This window comes from Curcuma longa, chromosome 5, assembly GCF_044706935.1.
Source record: "Curcuma longa cultivar G26 ecotype Majalengka, Jawa Barat chromosome 5, ITB_CL_G26_1.1, whole genome shotgun sequence".
NCBI classification, from domain to species: Eukaryota; Viridiplantae; Streptophyta; class Magnoliopsida; order Zingiberales; family Zingiberaceae; genus Curcuma; species Curcuma longa.
Window position 1 is genome coordinate 5,383,804 of NC_133865.1, and position 14,614 is coordinate 5,398,417.

General features: G+C 37.1%; 2 protein-coding genes and 1 pseudogene across 3 annotated transcripts in view; 1 reads left to right on the forward strand and 2 right to left on the reverse strand.

Annotated features, from left to right (window-relative positions):
• The window catches only part of LOC141829538 (nucleoside diphosphate kinase III, chloroplastic/mitochondrial-like), a 24,578-nt gene extending 21,551 nt beyond the window's left edge, over positions 1-3,027 (forward strand). Inside the window, exons 2-7 of one of the 2 annotated variants that reach the window (XM_074717032.1) lie at positions 606-743; positions 1,106-1,143; positions 1,224-1,274; positions 2,102-2,269; positions 2,385-2,497; positions 2,854-3,027. In XM_074717032.1, the coding sequence (XP_074573133.1) occupies positions 606-743; positions 1,106-1,143; positions 1,224-1,274; positions 2,102-2,269; positions 2,385-2,497; positions 2,854-2,869 (524 nt within the window). In that variant the 3' untranslated portion in view covers positions 2,870-3,027. Of the gene's footprint in view, positions 1-605; positions 744-1,105; positions 1,144-1,223; positions 1,275-2,101; positions 2,270-2,384; positions 2,706-2,853 lie in introns of those variants that run through there. The other variant, XM_074717031.1, reaches the window with a different exon arrangement.
• LOC141829533 (ATP-dependent 6-phosphofructokinase 3-like) overlaps positions 1-14,000 on the reverse strand; it is a 24,173-nt pseudogene extending 10,173 nt beyond the window's left edge.
• Positions 3,002-8,336, reverse strand: LOC141829536 (uncharacterized). The gene is made up of 2 exons (XM_074717028.1): positions 7,651-8,336; positions 3,002-3,344 (listed from the first exon to the last, which is right to left on the reverse strand). Exons 1-2 carry the CDS (start codon positions 8,311-8,313, stop codon positions 3,183-3,185), a joined length of 825 nt encoding a protein of 274 aa, XP_074573129.1. The 5' UTR covers positions 8,314-8,336; the 3' UTR covers positions 3,002-3,182.
• Positions 14,001-14,614: the final 614 nt, after the last annotated feature.

Genomic DNA, 14,614 nt, shown 5'->3' on the forward strand with positions numbered 1-14,614 from the left:
ATTAACTGCTCCATGCAGTTTGTTTGTAATTCATAGCTTTTTGCTTTTGTTACACTATTTCTAGTTCAAAATCAAAACACTTGCATTCCTATGTGAAAATTTAGTAGCTGTAGGGCTTTCAGAGATTTTAAAGTCCAGATTTTCTGTGGAAGATATTTTCAGTGGGATTTTCAGTGGGCTACCAATTTTCGCTAAAGCAAATAGTGGGATACTTGTGGTACTACTAGCTTTCCTGTAGTTTATCAATGAAGGAAAATTTTCCTTCTAATCTGATTCTAGAGGAACCTTTTTTTCTCACTTACTTTAATATCTATACTTTGCTGGAAAATATTTTTAGACTTGTTAAATATTTTTGCTCAATAATAGTGCTACCAAAAATTAACTCAATCACTAGGTCCCTTGTGATCCCAAGATTATATGGAAGAGATTGTAATATACTGGTGTAGTTTTGCTGGCTATTTGTGATTACAATACACTGCCTACAATTTTTTCAGGAACATGAGAATGATGTCAACTTTTTTGTTTGTATGACTTTGAATTATTCACAACCCCGAATCATTCATAAACCTACTCTAACTTCCATCTGACAAGTTTATATTCTTCAGAGTGGCGCAATGTAGCAGCAGCCACTGCAACGGTTGCCAGAGGGCCAGTACGCTGTCTTTCTTCCTTTTGTGATGAGGCTGATCTCAAAAGCACATCAATGGGATGGTTATATGGTGCTCTAGCTGTTCCTGCTGGAGGTGAATATCTTGTATTTATGTTTTTCTTACTCTGTTGAAATCCTTTATCCTCTACATTACCAAGGTTTCTTGAGAATAGTGATGATTATTTCCAGTACTCACTACTGTGCTGAAGGGTGTGTAATTTTGTATCTTGGCTCACACATTATGTGATGCTATTTATATATTGTTTTCATATTGATATTCTTGCTTGGAATCATCATGCATATGGATTTTTGGTATAAAAGTCCATGTTTATATACCTTGTATATTGCTAAACGCGAATGTTTATCATTTTGTAGGTTAAAACATTATAGCTTTCCATGTGCCTTGCTTTTTGTTGGCTGCATGCTTATTTGTACTTTCTTTTCCTTGGTTGGCAGTATATATGCTTCAAGATCAACAGCTACAAGCAGCAGAGGTAAACTGCAGAAGATGGATTTAATTTGGTTATGTATTATATGTTGTAATTTTTTTTTCTAAGAATTGTCTATATTTAAGCTGGAGAGGACATTCATTGCAATCAAACCCGACGGAGTGCAAAGAGGACTGGTATGTTTTTGAATGGAAACCCAAGATTTACGAGCATAAAATTTTTTACTTTGAGGGCTAATTACTTAATCTGTCATGAAAATTTGTCCCTTTAACAAATTTTTCTCAAACTTGCAGACAAAATTTCTTAATTTAAGGGCTACTTACTTAATCTATCATGAAAATTTGTGGAATGCTATGATGTCACTTGAAAAATACTATGAGAAATTATTTAAAAATTTGTTCATAAAATTTTTTCTGTTGGATTGCTACAAAATTGAAAATATATGTGATAGATTTGTTGGAACTTCAAAAGTGATTTAGTCATAAATGCTTCTATCTTCTAGGCCATTTAAAAGACTTGTTTACATGTTTCCATCATAACTGCCAGCACTTAGTATAAATACATACAAATTGGAGTTGAGATATAAGAACACAACAACTTGTTTAGGGAATCCATCAGTTATGATAATTATATTATAATAATTCACGAATTATTAAATTTGCTATAATTTTCCCAGCTATCAATTGTAATGATTTTACTACAATTTTAGATGAATTTATAATTTTTTAAACAAGTTTTAATATTTATTTTATCCTAGATGAAATTGTTGAGGTAGTAGTTTCACATATTTATGCTACATACTTTCATATGTTTATCTTACCTCATCACCTTAATAAATCTTTAAAATTTACTTATGATGTGAAACTGAATCTGGGTAGGAACTAGGAATAGGTTGTGCTAGCTATTTTGTTTTTCAGATAAGATTCAACATCTTAGTAGTCTAACATGCCATGTAAACTTATATGTGACTTCTAGTGCACCTGATCACATTTTTTTTCTTCAGATTGCAGAGATTATATCTCGTTTTGAAAAAAAGGGGTTTAAGCTTGTGGCAATAAAGATCGTGATTCCTTCAAAAGATTTTGCCCAGAAACACTACCATGATCTTAAAGAAAGGCCATTCTTCAATGGCCTTTGTGATTTTCTTAGCTCAGGCCCTGTGGTTGCTATGGTAAGATAAAAGTCATGTTACCTTCCCTCAGAAGATTTCCTTATATTTAACTTATCTAGTTGCTAACCCTATTTTTCATTTATTGAAATTACTTTCATTATAATTTACATTGTAGGTTTGGGAAGGGGAAGGAGTTATAAAATATGGCCGAAAGTTAATTGGTGCTACCGATCCACAAAAATCAGAACCTGGTACAATCAGAGGGGATCTTGCTGTTGTTGTTGGAAGGTATGTGCCTGAAAAGTTTTTATTTTATCTTCATCCAAGAGCTCTCAGGTATTGGGGTTTCAGCTAATATGAAAAGAAAAGAAAAAGTAGGGAAATAGTTCACAGCATTCCAGATATCCTAATTAGTTGGGTTATCTTTTGATGCTCTTAGTTCATATAATATTGGATTTGAATTGAATTAACTTTGTGAGGAGCTCTACCAGCCCTTGGAAGCAAAATCATTTCATCATTTACTTTTGGTGTTCAGTTGATATAATTATATCGTACTTGTTATGTTGCCTTTAAGCAAATGAGTTCCTCAGGGAGGGTAGGCAATTGATTGTTCTTGATGTTCTTGGCAAATTTTCTCCATGCAGCTTAGATGGATATTAGTCGATCCAATTGATGGGATGTTGCAGGGCAAACACTCAGACAGTTTTCTCAAAGTTGTAACCGAAACTACAGCACATAAATCTACTGTTGCATTAGTTTCTCAACAGGAAGAACAAGCTGAACATGTCAGCATGCGGAAATCAATATGAATCATCAAGTTAAATTCGTCAAAATACCGTCCTCTAACTATCCATTGGATAGTACATGATCAAGTATTTTGAGAAGGTAAAAATAAAGCCAGAATATTCTTCCCGGAAACATGTTTACTATAATGTCAACAAAGATTGACCATAAGTCTGTTTTTCCGATGGACCTAAACGGCCAAACCGTAACCGTGGCAACAAAAGAAGGCGACTAAGATGCCTAGTACAGCCCCAGCAAAGACTTGGGATGGGGTGTGTCCCAGGAGCTCCTTAAGCTTTCTTTTACTGATAGGATGTGCTTGAAACAAGTCCTCAATGATCTTATTAAGTACCTGGATTGGCACAACACAGAAAAAAAATGTCAGAAGTGAAAGATTGGTTTCAAGCAGAAAACAAGTCTATTGCCTCAGTGGAGCCATCAGATATGCACAAGCAGACAACATTTCCAAATAATTCTTTTGGAAAGCAGATAAAATGCAAATTATTAGTATCTGACACCTAAATACAACGTGTGTGTATGTCTCTAGAAGCTTTTGAGTAGTTTCATTCCTTCCATCTTCCCAAATCATCATATATTGAACACATATTGGTCAATCGGATATCTCTGCTATCAACTGAACATCTATAAAAGTTACATGTGCATATTGGATATCACGAGATGATTTAGTAACTAGTAAATGTGGGAAACCAAGTGCTTTAACTTAAAAGAGTAACACTTCAGCACGAGAGTTCAAAGTACAATTATGACTGAAATCTTGAGAGAGCAACCGATACAATTATAACCTGAAAAGACGTTGAAGAATGTCATGCTGCATACAAATGAACCAGAGTTTAAGGATGTTGAGCTTCTTGTGACAAATCAGGCACCTCAAGTTTATACTTTGCAACCTTAACACAACGAGTTTCACCCAAAGATTTCTTAGGTACAAATTGCTTTAATCTCCTGAAGCCTAACTTGTTCTTCATCTTCATTTTACTTTTTATCTTCTCTCTTGGTTGACGTACTGGCTTGAGGTCCAACCACATGCGTGCTCCATCAATAATTTCTATGAATCACATGAGTTTAGTCCCCCGTAAGATGTTTTAGGATTAAGAGTCAAAGTTGAGTCCTACATATACCTTGTAATGGCTGTCTTTTATGAATACAATAGAATATTTTCCTTTCCAAGCTTAACAGGAACATTATCACAGAAATTTAATGGGTTGTCAGCTTGTCGCCCACATTTGCAGTATCATGAAGCTCCATCTAAACTTGAAGCAGGGCCTACAGCTTAGGAATCTATGCAAGATTCTAAGTTCATACAGAGATCAAATGGGTGCCTCACCATATACATCCCTGCTATAGGAATTTGGAGACACTAAATAAAGGAAACTATCGTATATAAAATTCAAAATCGTAGGAATTTGAATATTTTCTCTATAAAAAAAGGCAGAAAGCTCCTGTAGAGGTATTATGATTTACTAGGAGAAGTTGTGGGTTTAATAATTTAATCCCAAATTGGATGCATTAGGCTTATGATTTTATATCAAGTCCTGCACATACATGTATTAGGTGTCTCTCACAATAATATCAATTCGCAACTTTATTTTTGGGTCTCTTATGCAAACATTATGTTCTCCTTAGGCTAAAAAAAGTTTATAATAAATAAAACCTATCAAACTTTATGGGCTAGAGTGTTGAATTGTTATGAAATAACACACATAGAAAGATAATATAGCATAGATGAAAAATGTTAGATATATAGGATTACTAGAAAGGATGAAATAAAATTATTAAAATTCGGCAATAATTAAGAGTAGCTCTTCCAATAGATAATAAAATGAGTGAAAATAAATTGAGATGGTGGTATGGATATGTACAAAAACAATTAATAAGTTCTATGATTAGAAGGCTTGAATCAATGAAAAGAAAATATAAGTGGTACAGAGTGACAAAAAAAAAAGTCAATGGAATAAAAAATAACTTTACTTGAATCATTATTGGTGATATTCCTTGCATATAACTCAATGGAGGAATAAGATTCGTATAAATGAATCAAATAGTCCAGACAAACATAGCCGATGATAATAATGATATCAATTGCTTTGTTTACATATTGCTATATACAAATACATGCAATATTCATTTGACAAGGTATATTTTGATCAATCTCAAGATCTTCATATTCTATATAGGTATCTCAGGCACTCCTTCACCATCTAACCCACTTGCACCTAGTTTAGACACTTAAAAGGTTAGGGTTTTGGCATGGCTAGATTTTGATAATGCTTGTATCGGTTTCAATTAGTGGAGTTGAATGATTGAAAATTAGTAAATGAAAATTAATGTAAGAGATATCTATATTTGTACATGAAAGAGAGAAAGGAAAAAACAGGATACAACACAGAAGTCCTCTTTTTTATTTCAACTTTTTATCTGGAGATTAGAGCAGGCTTCTCTCTTCAATGTGCTCTCTCCCCTCTAGTTGTCCATCACCCATGGGATCCTAGAATCATAATGATGGTGTAGAAACGCATACTAGTTCCATGATTATATTTAACTCCATAACTACAGAAGCTTTATGCTGCTATCCTACTTGATAGTGATTTTTTGCTTACTCGGGCTCCTCTCCCGAATGCCTTTTGAGTCAAGGTTATGACAAACAGCTAGTTGGCCAAACTTTGATGGCAGGCAAAGGGATGTACGTCAAGGTTGGCTGGCGTTACTCGTGCGACCACTTAGACGTTCAAGTCAGAACTGGATCAAAGAAAGGAACTCGCAATGATGCGAGAGAGAGAGAGAGTGCAACGGAGAAGAGTTACCTCCGCATGCGAAAAGAAAATCATATCTCTAACCTACCTTCCTCGGTTGTTATACAGTCGGCGAAAAGGAATCTTCACATGGCTGTCCTTGGAGAGGCAGTTAGGGAACCGAGGAGCGACAACTGTTGAACCACACCTTTGATAATGTCCACTAGGTAGGCCAGCTCTCCTTCTGAAGGGTAGTTAGGAGATAATCGTCGAGGGGAATCTCCACCTGGAATGTCACATACCCACCCGCTATCCATTGGCAACAACCGTTGAAGAAAATTTTCATGTGGATGGTGCTTGTTTGCCCGATCGTCGAGAGCTGAAGTTGAGTACTGATTTGGCCGAGCACCTAAGATGCATCTCCCGAGTTCGAATGAGCTATCATTGAACGAGCGCCAAAGTACTCGGGGAATAAACCCCAAATGATTTTCCCAAGCCCGAGTGGGATGTCGCTGCATGCAGATTAAGTGCTTGGGGATGTTGACCAAACTTAGTACTCGGGGATGTTGGCCTCATTTAGTGCTTGGGGGTGCTGACCATACTTAATGCTCGGGGAAAGATATTGGCAACCCGGGAGTACTCGGAAAATTGGCTTGGCCGATCAAGAAGTGAGACCAGCCGTCGCTTTGGAAATAACCCGAGTACTATCACTACTTATTCTATGACTATATTTAACTGTACAACTATAGAAGCTTTAAGCTGCTAATTTGCCATAGGAATATGAGGAAGAAATATTTTATGACTTTGTTTAGTCACATATAATAAGTTATGGGATAAAACAAGCAGTTTATAAGGCTTAGATGAGCAAATCACATTTATTAGTATAAAAAATAAGCATTTTAAAGTCAGGGGTGGTGGGGGAGTGTTTAAGGCTTAAATAATTGGATTGATATTAACTTGTGCTTATACATTTTGAGCCATGCTTGGACCTTGTATGTTAATGAGTCATCTCATTTGCGAGGATTGTTATACATCTACAGCAATAATTTCACTTGAATGTCATGACTGCAATGAGTATCTTTCATGTTCAATCAATTTGATTAGTTTGTTGTCACCACTTGCTTAAATGAGAGAATTGACCCATTAACAAAACTCTTAGACCTAAGTTAATAATGGCTCTCTCATCTAAAGCTTATAAAGCTTCTCTATTAGCCCACAATTTAGCACTAAATTTAGGGTGTCACAATCACCCCCATTTTAAGTCTTGACGTCCTTAGCAACCCAAAATGTTTAAATCTAAATTAACAGTAAGCTCTCTCATCTAAGTTTATAAACTTTCTATTAGCCCACAGTTCATAATGTGAGACTAAACATGAGGAGTCACATTTATCGGGCTCTTACTAAAATCATCTAGTTAACAATAGCTGATATCATGAACAGGGTAGAGCTGAAACTCCAACAAGAAAAATTAAGTGTGATTTATCTAAGAGGAAATAAACAAATTTCAACAGATAAGCTTTAGTTTCAAAACTCACTTGTACACTTATTTTATAAGGTTTATAGCCAACTTGACAAAACATTGGATCTAAAGAAAACCTAAAATCTTTATGAAGGAACAAAATCAAATGCTTAATTTTCCAACAAAAACTAATTTAAACCACACTTTGATATACACGCAAATAGTATCTGTGTGAAGCAGAGTTAATCTCAAACAGCTCTTTAGTGTCTAACTAGAAAACCTAAAAAAAAGCTTAAGCCTGTTATGAGCAAGCTCATTTATGAATTCTTTTTTAGCTTTATTCATGAACAATGTTCATTAATCACACAAAAGCTGTGAAATAACTTTAGTATTGTTCTATCGGCATGGAGAAACAAATAGTAAATAAATCAAAAGACAGGAACATTCACCTCAGCCTGCATGCCGGCATGCCGTCTGACACCGATGGCATCATACATGACAATAAGGCTGAACCCTAGGCACACTGGGAAGAGCGAGTCGCCCACCCCATGGCACAGAGCCACAGAAGCAGTGAGCGCCGTGCACAGCGCGGAGTGCGAAGATGGCATTCCCCCGGAGCTGAACAACACTCCGAGGTCCCACCTCCTCTCAAAGAAGAAGTTGAGAAGCATCTTAATGGTCTGAGCCAGGGACCAAGCGACTAATCCCGATATGAAGGTGGGGTTTCCGGCGAGCGTCCACAGGAATGGGCTAACCCGGTCCCTGGACACGACCGCCGTGGTGCTCATCAGAAACGTCCCGATCCCGCCGCAGCAGAGGAAGTCCTCCCGTTCGCGTTCGCAGCCATCGGGCAGGCCGCCGCGCAGCCAAGACCGCATCTTTGGCAGATGGGAGAAGACTAAACCGCGGAGCGAATGGAGGATGATGCATAATGGATTGAACGAGGAAGAGGTGGAGGCGACCGGGCCGGCGGGAAATCGGCTGGTGGAGGAATCCAAAGAGATGGAAAGGGGCGGGGGTTTGGGGCACTTGGAGCAGGAACGAGTAGCGATCGGGTAAAGGTGGGAGGAGAGAGTAGCCCTAAAGAAAGGTTTGAGACCGACGACCTCCATGGCTGCTGCTGCGCATCTCGCTACCCGACGGACACAGGGCACAAACCGAATCTATCGGGATAAATGGGAGGGAAGACGATGTACACTTTTCACGCCACCTCCCTCATCTTTAACAAATTCGATAAGGGGCTTAGAAAGAGGCAAAAATGCTGGAGGACGTAATAAAAAATTCTATTCGTCCCCCAAAAATTGTCTACTTTCCTTAAAAGTTTAAAATCTTTAAGAAAATAATAATAAAAAAGTCATGTTTAAAAATTGGAAATCGCCACACAAAAAAAGGCATATTTAGATGTCTATTTTAAAAATTGAAAATCGCCATCACAAATTAGAAATTCATATTTGATAAAATTGCCACAAAAGTTTAGAAATGGAGTATGAATCGGGATCATCATCCATCTCAAAATTAACCGTCCACTTCAATTAATTGATATAAATTAAATATTTGATATAAAAACTCAAGCTTAATGCAATAATTAAGACGTAAAAAGGATCTTCAAAGTATCATAGTTGGATCCTATGTTGGGGCAATACACTAATACTGAATTTAATGGAAAAACTTGAGTTGGAAGGTCATGAGCCGAAGTACTATGGGAGGAAGCCCACAAGGAAAACGAAACCACGAGCAGAATACTAATTTCAGCGTTAAGACAATCTTTGGGATAACAAAGACCATGAAGAGTCGACTGTCAATGTGCACTTCTGTGGGGTTGGGGCTTCCGGAGTTGAAACTTTTATGGAGTCGAACCAATCTTAAGAATGGAAAACTTAGATCGTAAAATTAATCGAATCTTAAGAATCGAAAACTTGAGTTATAAAAAAAAAATTGATCACGTTAAGGTTTAAAATTTATAATGTGCATGTTTCTAATTTTAAATTTTGTAGGCGTTAAAATAGAATTTTCATTATCATAAAAAGGAGGGGGCTATAAGAAAAAAGTGAAAAGGTTTATTACGAGAAGATTCTCAAGGATAGAAAAATAGAGAAAATTTTTTAACACAATGATTTTTTTTTGTTAATTCAGTTGGCTTCCACAATTTTCCTTTTTGTATTTTTGTTGCATGTTAGGAGAATCTGGACCTTTGAATTTCGCATGTTATTTTCAGTCACATCAACGAGTTTTCGAAAGCTCGAGCATTTGTAAAAATAAAAATATAAAATAGTTTTCGGTTAAATTTTATTTGTAAAATAAAAAAATTATCTATATTTAAAATTTTTAAAACTATTTTATAAATATTTTCCCTATTTATATTTTTAAAAAAATTTAAGCCGTGTCGACTTATTAAATTATTTAGAAATATTATTAACACAAGCAATTTAACCAACCAAAGGAAAACAAAAAAAACAAAACAAACTACTGCGTTGGCCAACAAAATGTATAAATTATTCAAATTCAGTCCAGCTATCAACACAATTTGACCATTAACTCCTTCGTTAAATAATTTGACCCCATTACTTAACCCATATCTCATAGATTTATTCTAAACGAGAACCATTATCCACAAACATTTTGACTCATCCTCGGTCGGTTTTTATTACTCGCCAGTAGCATCTGCTTCCCACATCTTTAGAACTTAAAAAACTTGGTTGATTGGTTGAAGAAAGCAGCCTTACCCACAGTTCTGACCTTTTCCTTTTTCTGCAACTTTATGATAAAATAAAGATATGTACTTCAGCTACTAAATAGTGGCACCTTGAGCATCAGTATAAGATGTTTAACCCACCCAAGCTCAATCATGTATTTAGGTCAGTAGTACTCATCTCATAATATATAATTTGAGAACTGTGTAAATGATCGTATTAAATGACAATATGACAAACCATATAGTTTTTGTGATACAGATTATAGAATACCGTTCGATGAAAGCCACATTTTCTAAGCGCCTTAGTATCAGGAAGATTATTGATCTAAAGGCGATCAAATATCTTATCTTACTCGGTTCTATAGTTCAAGATAATTTATTTAGTGTAGGGCTGCTAAAGTGACGGATTCCATTTTTTTGCATAAGATAATTTATTTAGTGATAAGTTTTAAACAGAAATCAGTACCATGCTATGTACCAATGTTTTACAAGAAGAGGGTTCCAGCTAATAAGTTGTTTTCATGTGATTGTATTTTGATTCCATGTTTAGCACTGGCTTAAAAAAAATTGTATAGCCAAACATACCTATATAGACAAACTTTTACATCTACAGTTGACAAAATTAGATTGCATGATTGACTTGATTGAGTAAAGTATAGCCGAACATACCTATATATTTAAGATTTATCACCATCTTCTGTCTTCTCGAGAAGTAATCCTGCATCATGCAAGGCCAAAATGCAAATAACTAGCATGATCATCATCAGGATTGATAAGAAGTATCACAGTAGAACAAAGGAAGATACAAGTGCATCATCATGTACAACTGAAACCTATTAGAACTGCACTTTTGCTAGATGTGTATTAAGCGCATGATGGATGTAGAAAGGAATGAAAACTACTCCAGATTGAACATATAGGTAGATAGATATGGGGTTAGAATTGAATTTGAAGTGGACCTTTATCCTCCGGGACAACCATAGACCAACATCCAGAAGTAGTTTGTTCCCAGAAGCATCTTCATGCTCCATTGACTTCATGCTTTCAGCAATAATATCTTGTCCAGCACCCTCAGCAACAACTATTACCATATGCCCATTTTCTTTAAGGGTCTTCTCTACATATTCAAACAGGCCACCTTTTCCTTCCAAATAAAAGGGGGATTCCGGGATTAAGCAACAGCCCTAAGTGGGAGGAGAAAAGAACAAAATCAAAACATTGACCCAGGGGAAGGGACATTATTTTTCAGTCATTCATTGGCAAAATCAGAAAAGCAATTAATGTCTCAACCAGCTAGTAACAAGGCTCTGTTACATGCAAATCAAGGAAATAAATGTCACTAACCACATCTCGGCTTGCAAGAGTTGCATACATTGCAATAAACCCTGCATCATTAAAAGTTCTTATCTCAGAAGGTCAAAATTGCATAATCATACTGCAAATTAATCTACATGGCCATATCTTAGGAACTTCAAATACATCATATTGCATTAGTGAAGTATTAAAAACAAAAAACTCATCATGGATTCTTCTCATGCTCAAGAAAATTTGCTACCATCAAGGTAGTAAAAAATCATATCCTGGCTGACTTATGATTTATTATAATTCAGACAGCTCATAGACGTATGCACGATGCTAATTCTTACAGATATCAAATATATAATGCGTGCTTCTCATAAATGTATGTTATTAAATAATTAGAAAAAAATCCACACAGTTTAAGAAAGAATTATCACTGATTACTATTAGATTGCGTTTACGTTCATAAAGAAGTTTTACCACTATAGCGACCCATTAATTTCACTACGCCGATTCCATTCTCAACACTCTCAGCCCTTACATGTGCAGCATTAATTGCACGCTGGGCCTCTTCAACAGCAGTATCAAAACCAAAGGACTTGTCAATAACCTGAATAAGAATCACAATGCAAAATGTGACAATGAACAGGATACTAGTTTTCAAACATAGTAAAATATCATAGAAAAGGAAAGAAAGAGAAAAGGAAAAAAATCGATACTGCTATGTCATTATCTATTGTCTTGGGGATTCCAACAACAGCAACTTTGAGATATCTCCGAATTTACTGCAAAATATTACAGAAAGAGAAGCTGGTATCCCCTAGGATATGATTGAGAAGAAACCTAATATTAGAAGTCTAACATAAAAAAATATATATATGTTACGGTCGTAAGGATACGGGCCCGGATCCGACCGAGAGACACGGCCGAGTCGAGTCAATCATCCGGGAGCAGTCGGCCGAAGCACTGGGGCCCGGATCCAGGTCCCGGGGTAACCGCCCGAGAGGTCTACATCCCAGCCCGATAGCCCGGTGCATCCGCCGAGGACACGAATGACCCTACCGAGCCGATTCCCGGATAGCCCGACCGAGCAGCATACCCGACTCTTCCTGAGAAGTCGGAGCTCGTCAGTAGATGTCACAGATAGCCCTGCCAAGCCGATTCCCGGATAGCCCGACTGAGCAGCCTACCCGACTCGACCCAGGGAGTCGGGGCCGAATCGTACCTTCTGTCACTGACCACTCCCTTTCTTGTCCTATTGACCACTCCCGCTGACAAGCACGCCGCTGAGTATGGCCACGCGCCGTCTAGACGTACGCCACTGTCAACAGTGTACCTCCTCATTAAAGACATCACTCCTCCCAGGTACGGAGAGTACTTTCAAGGTAATGTCCACCTTGCTTCGCCCGTGGTACGGTCAGACTCTCCCTTATATAAGGCGAGCCCCTGTGAAGGGGCCAGGTATGCTCACTGTGACTAGCCACTTTCCATTCTCATTTTTCTCTCCTGCTGTCGCTGACTTAAGCATCAGAGTGGTCTCGCCGGTCCCGCCGGCCGTCCATCTCACGGTGTCTGTGGTTGCAGGCCTCCGGCGATCGTCCGTTAGCCTCCAACGTCTTCGCCGCACAGTGCCACTGAGGAAGTGTCGCACGCCCAGAAGAGGTTCTTGACGGGAACAATATATATCTTCACAATACAGTAAAACTATCCATAATGGTAGATGTTTTTTCTCTAAATTGTATTTTGATATTATAGCATATCAATAAGTGACTTTGAATCACAGTAGAATAGTCTAGGTATTCCAGTTTTGAGCTCATTAAGGTCAACACATTTATAACTTTACATATATGATTTAGTGGGAGATTATTAGAATTTTGGAGTCATAATTATAATTATAAATGTCTAATATCATCAATTAAATAAGCCAGAAATTTGATGTGGTCAAAATTATGATTAAAGAATATGACTTAAGAGCTTAATTGTCATGAATATAATAGTATAGATATCACATATGTAATTTTTGATTTATTGAAGGGTCAAATTAGAAATAAGCAAATTTAGACAATTATAAATATGAGTTATGATCCCAGTTTGTAAAACGATATTTTTTTTTAAATTTTGTACCCCCATCAACAAAACTCTATGTATTTTAAGAAAATCTACAAATTGAAGATCATTATCTAAAATCGATTGCAAACTATGAGTTCTAGTACGCTTCTGTGATTCTGATTATTATGTTTGTGATTTCTTGAGAATTGAATAGAATTTAGGATTTTGTGATGAGATTTCCCTATCAATTTTTTCTAACAACTACTAGTAACATAAGCACCAAAAGAAGTACGAAGTGTTTCAAAACAAAGTGCTAAAAATCCAACAGAACAAACAAAATAAATGATTTTTTAAAAAACAAGTGCTATATATTAATTAACATTAACACCAAAATTAGTGTCCGGGGATGAAGTTGGGCTACGAGTTAGTATCAAGTTTCTTTGTGTATACGTAAACATTTAAACTGCAGCGTTACTACGATCCCGGAAGATTTTCCTTCTCCCCTTTCCCACCTTTTCACTAATATCAAAAATGGCGAGCCATGTTAAATCAAAAAAAGTAATATCGCATCGATAAATCAGCTAGATTGGATTCTTCTCAACTGCAAATCAATTTTTCTGCAAAAAAAAGAAAAAAGAAGAAAAGGAAACTCACAGAGAAATCGGGGAGGTAGTCCGTGAGGTGGGGCACGTCCTCAAGGACGTAGCCGAAGCCCCCTTTCACGATCTTAAGTGCGGACGCCGGTTTGGTCCCTGTCATCGTAGGGGAGGGAGTTACGACGCTCGAAGTAGAGGATCTGGCGGCCGATCCGCGACTGGGGCTCCTGAATCCCGAAGTGGAAATGGACGAATCGCCGGGATCGGGCTGCACCGCGGCACCTGGAGGACGAAATGGCGGCGAAGGGGGAAGGATAAAGGATGGCTGACGAAGCCATCGTTGACTGGGAGGAGACGCTTGATGAGCGTTTGTTATCCTCCGATTGGCGCAGCGTCGTCCCGGTGGCGTCACGGAAACGGCGATGGCGATTAGTGGTGTAACGGAGAGATGGCCGTTGGGGAAGGCGGAGGGCAGCAGTGTGAGAAGCCGATGCCATTTAAAGACACGGTGGTTTTTTTTTTAAAAAAAAAATAGCCCTGAAAATTGGATTAATTTTGCAACTAGATATTAAATGATTTACAATTTTTATTTTTATAATTAAGAGAATATTTTAATTGTCAAAATGCCCCTACATAATGGTGACACAAGCTGATTTATAAACTAATTTAAAAGTTAATTTTAATTAGGTAGGACAATTTTAAAAGTTTTTTTTGGGGCACAGATGTAATTTCGTCCATATCTAAGGTGACATTGGCCAAGTTGTGGCGGTTGTCTGT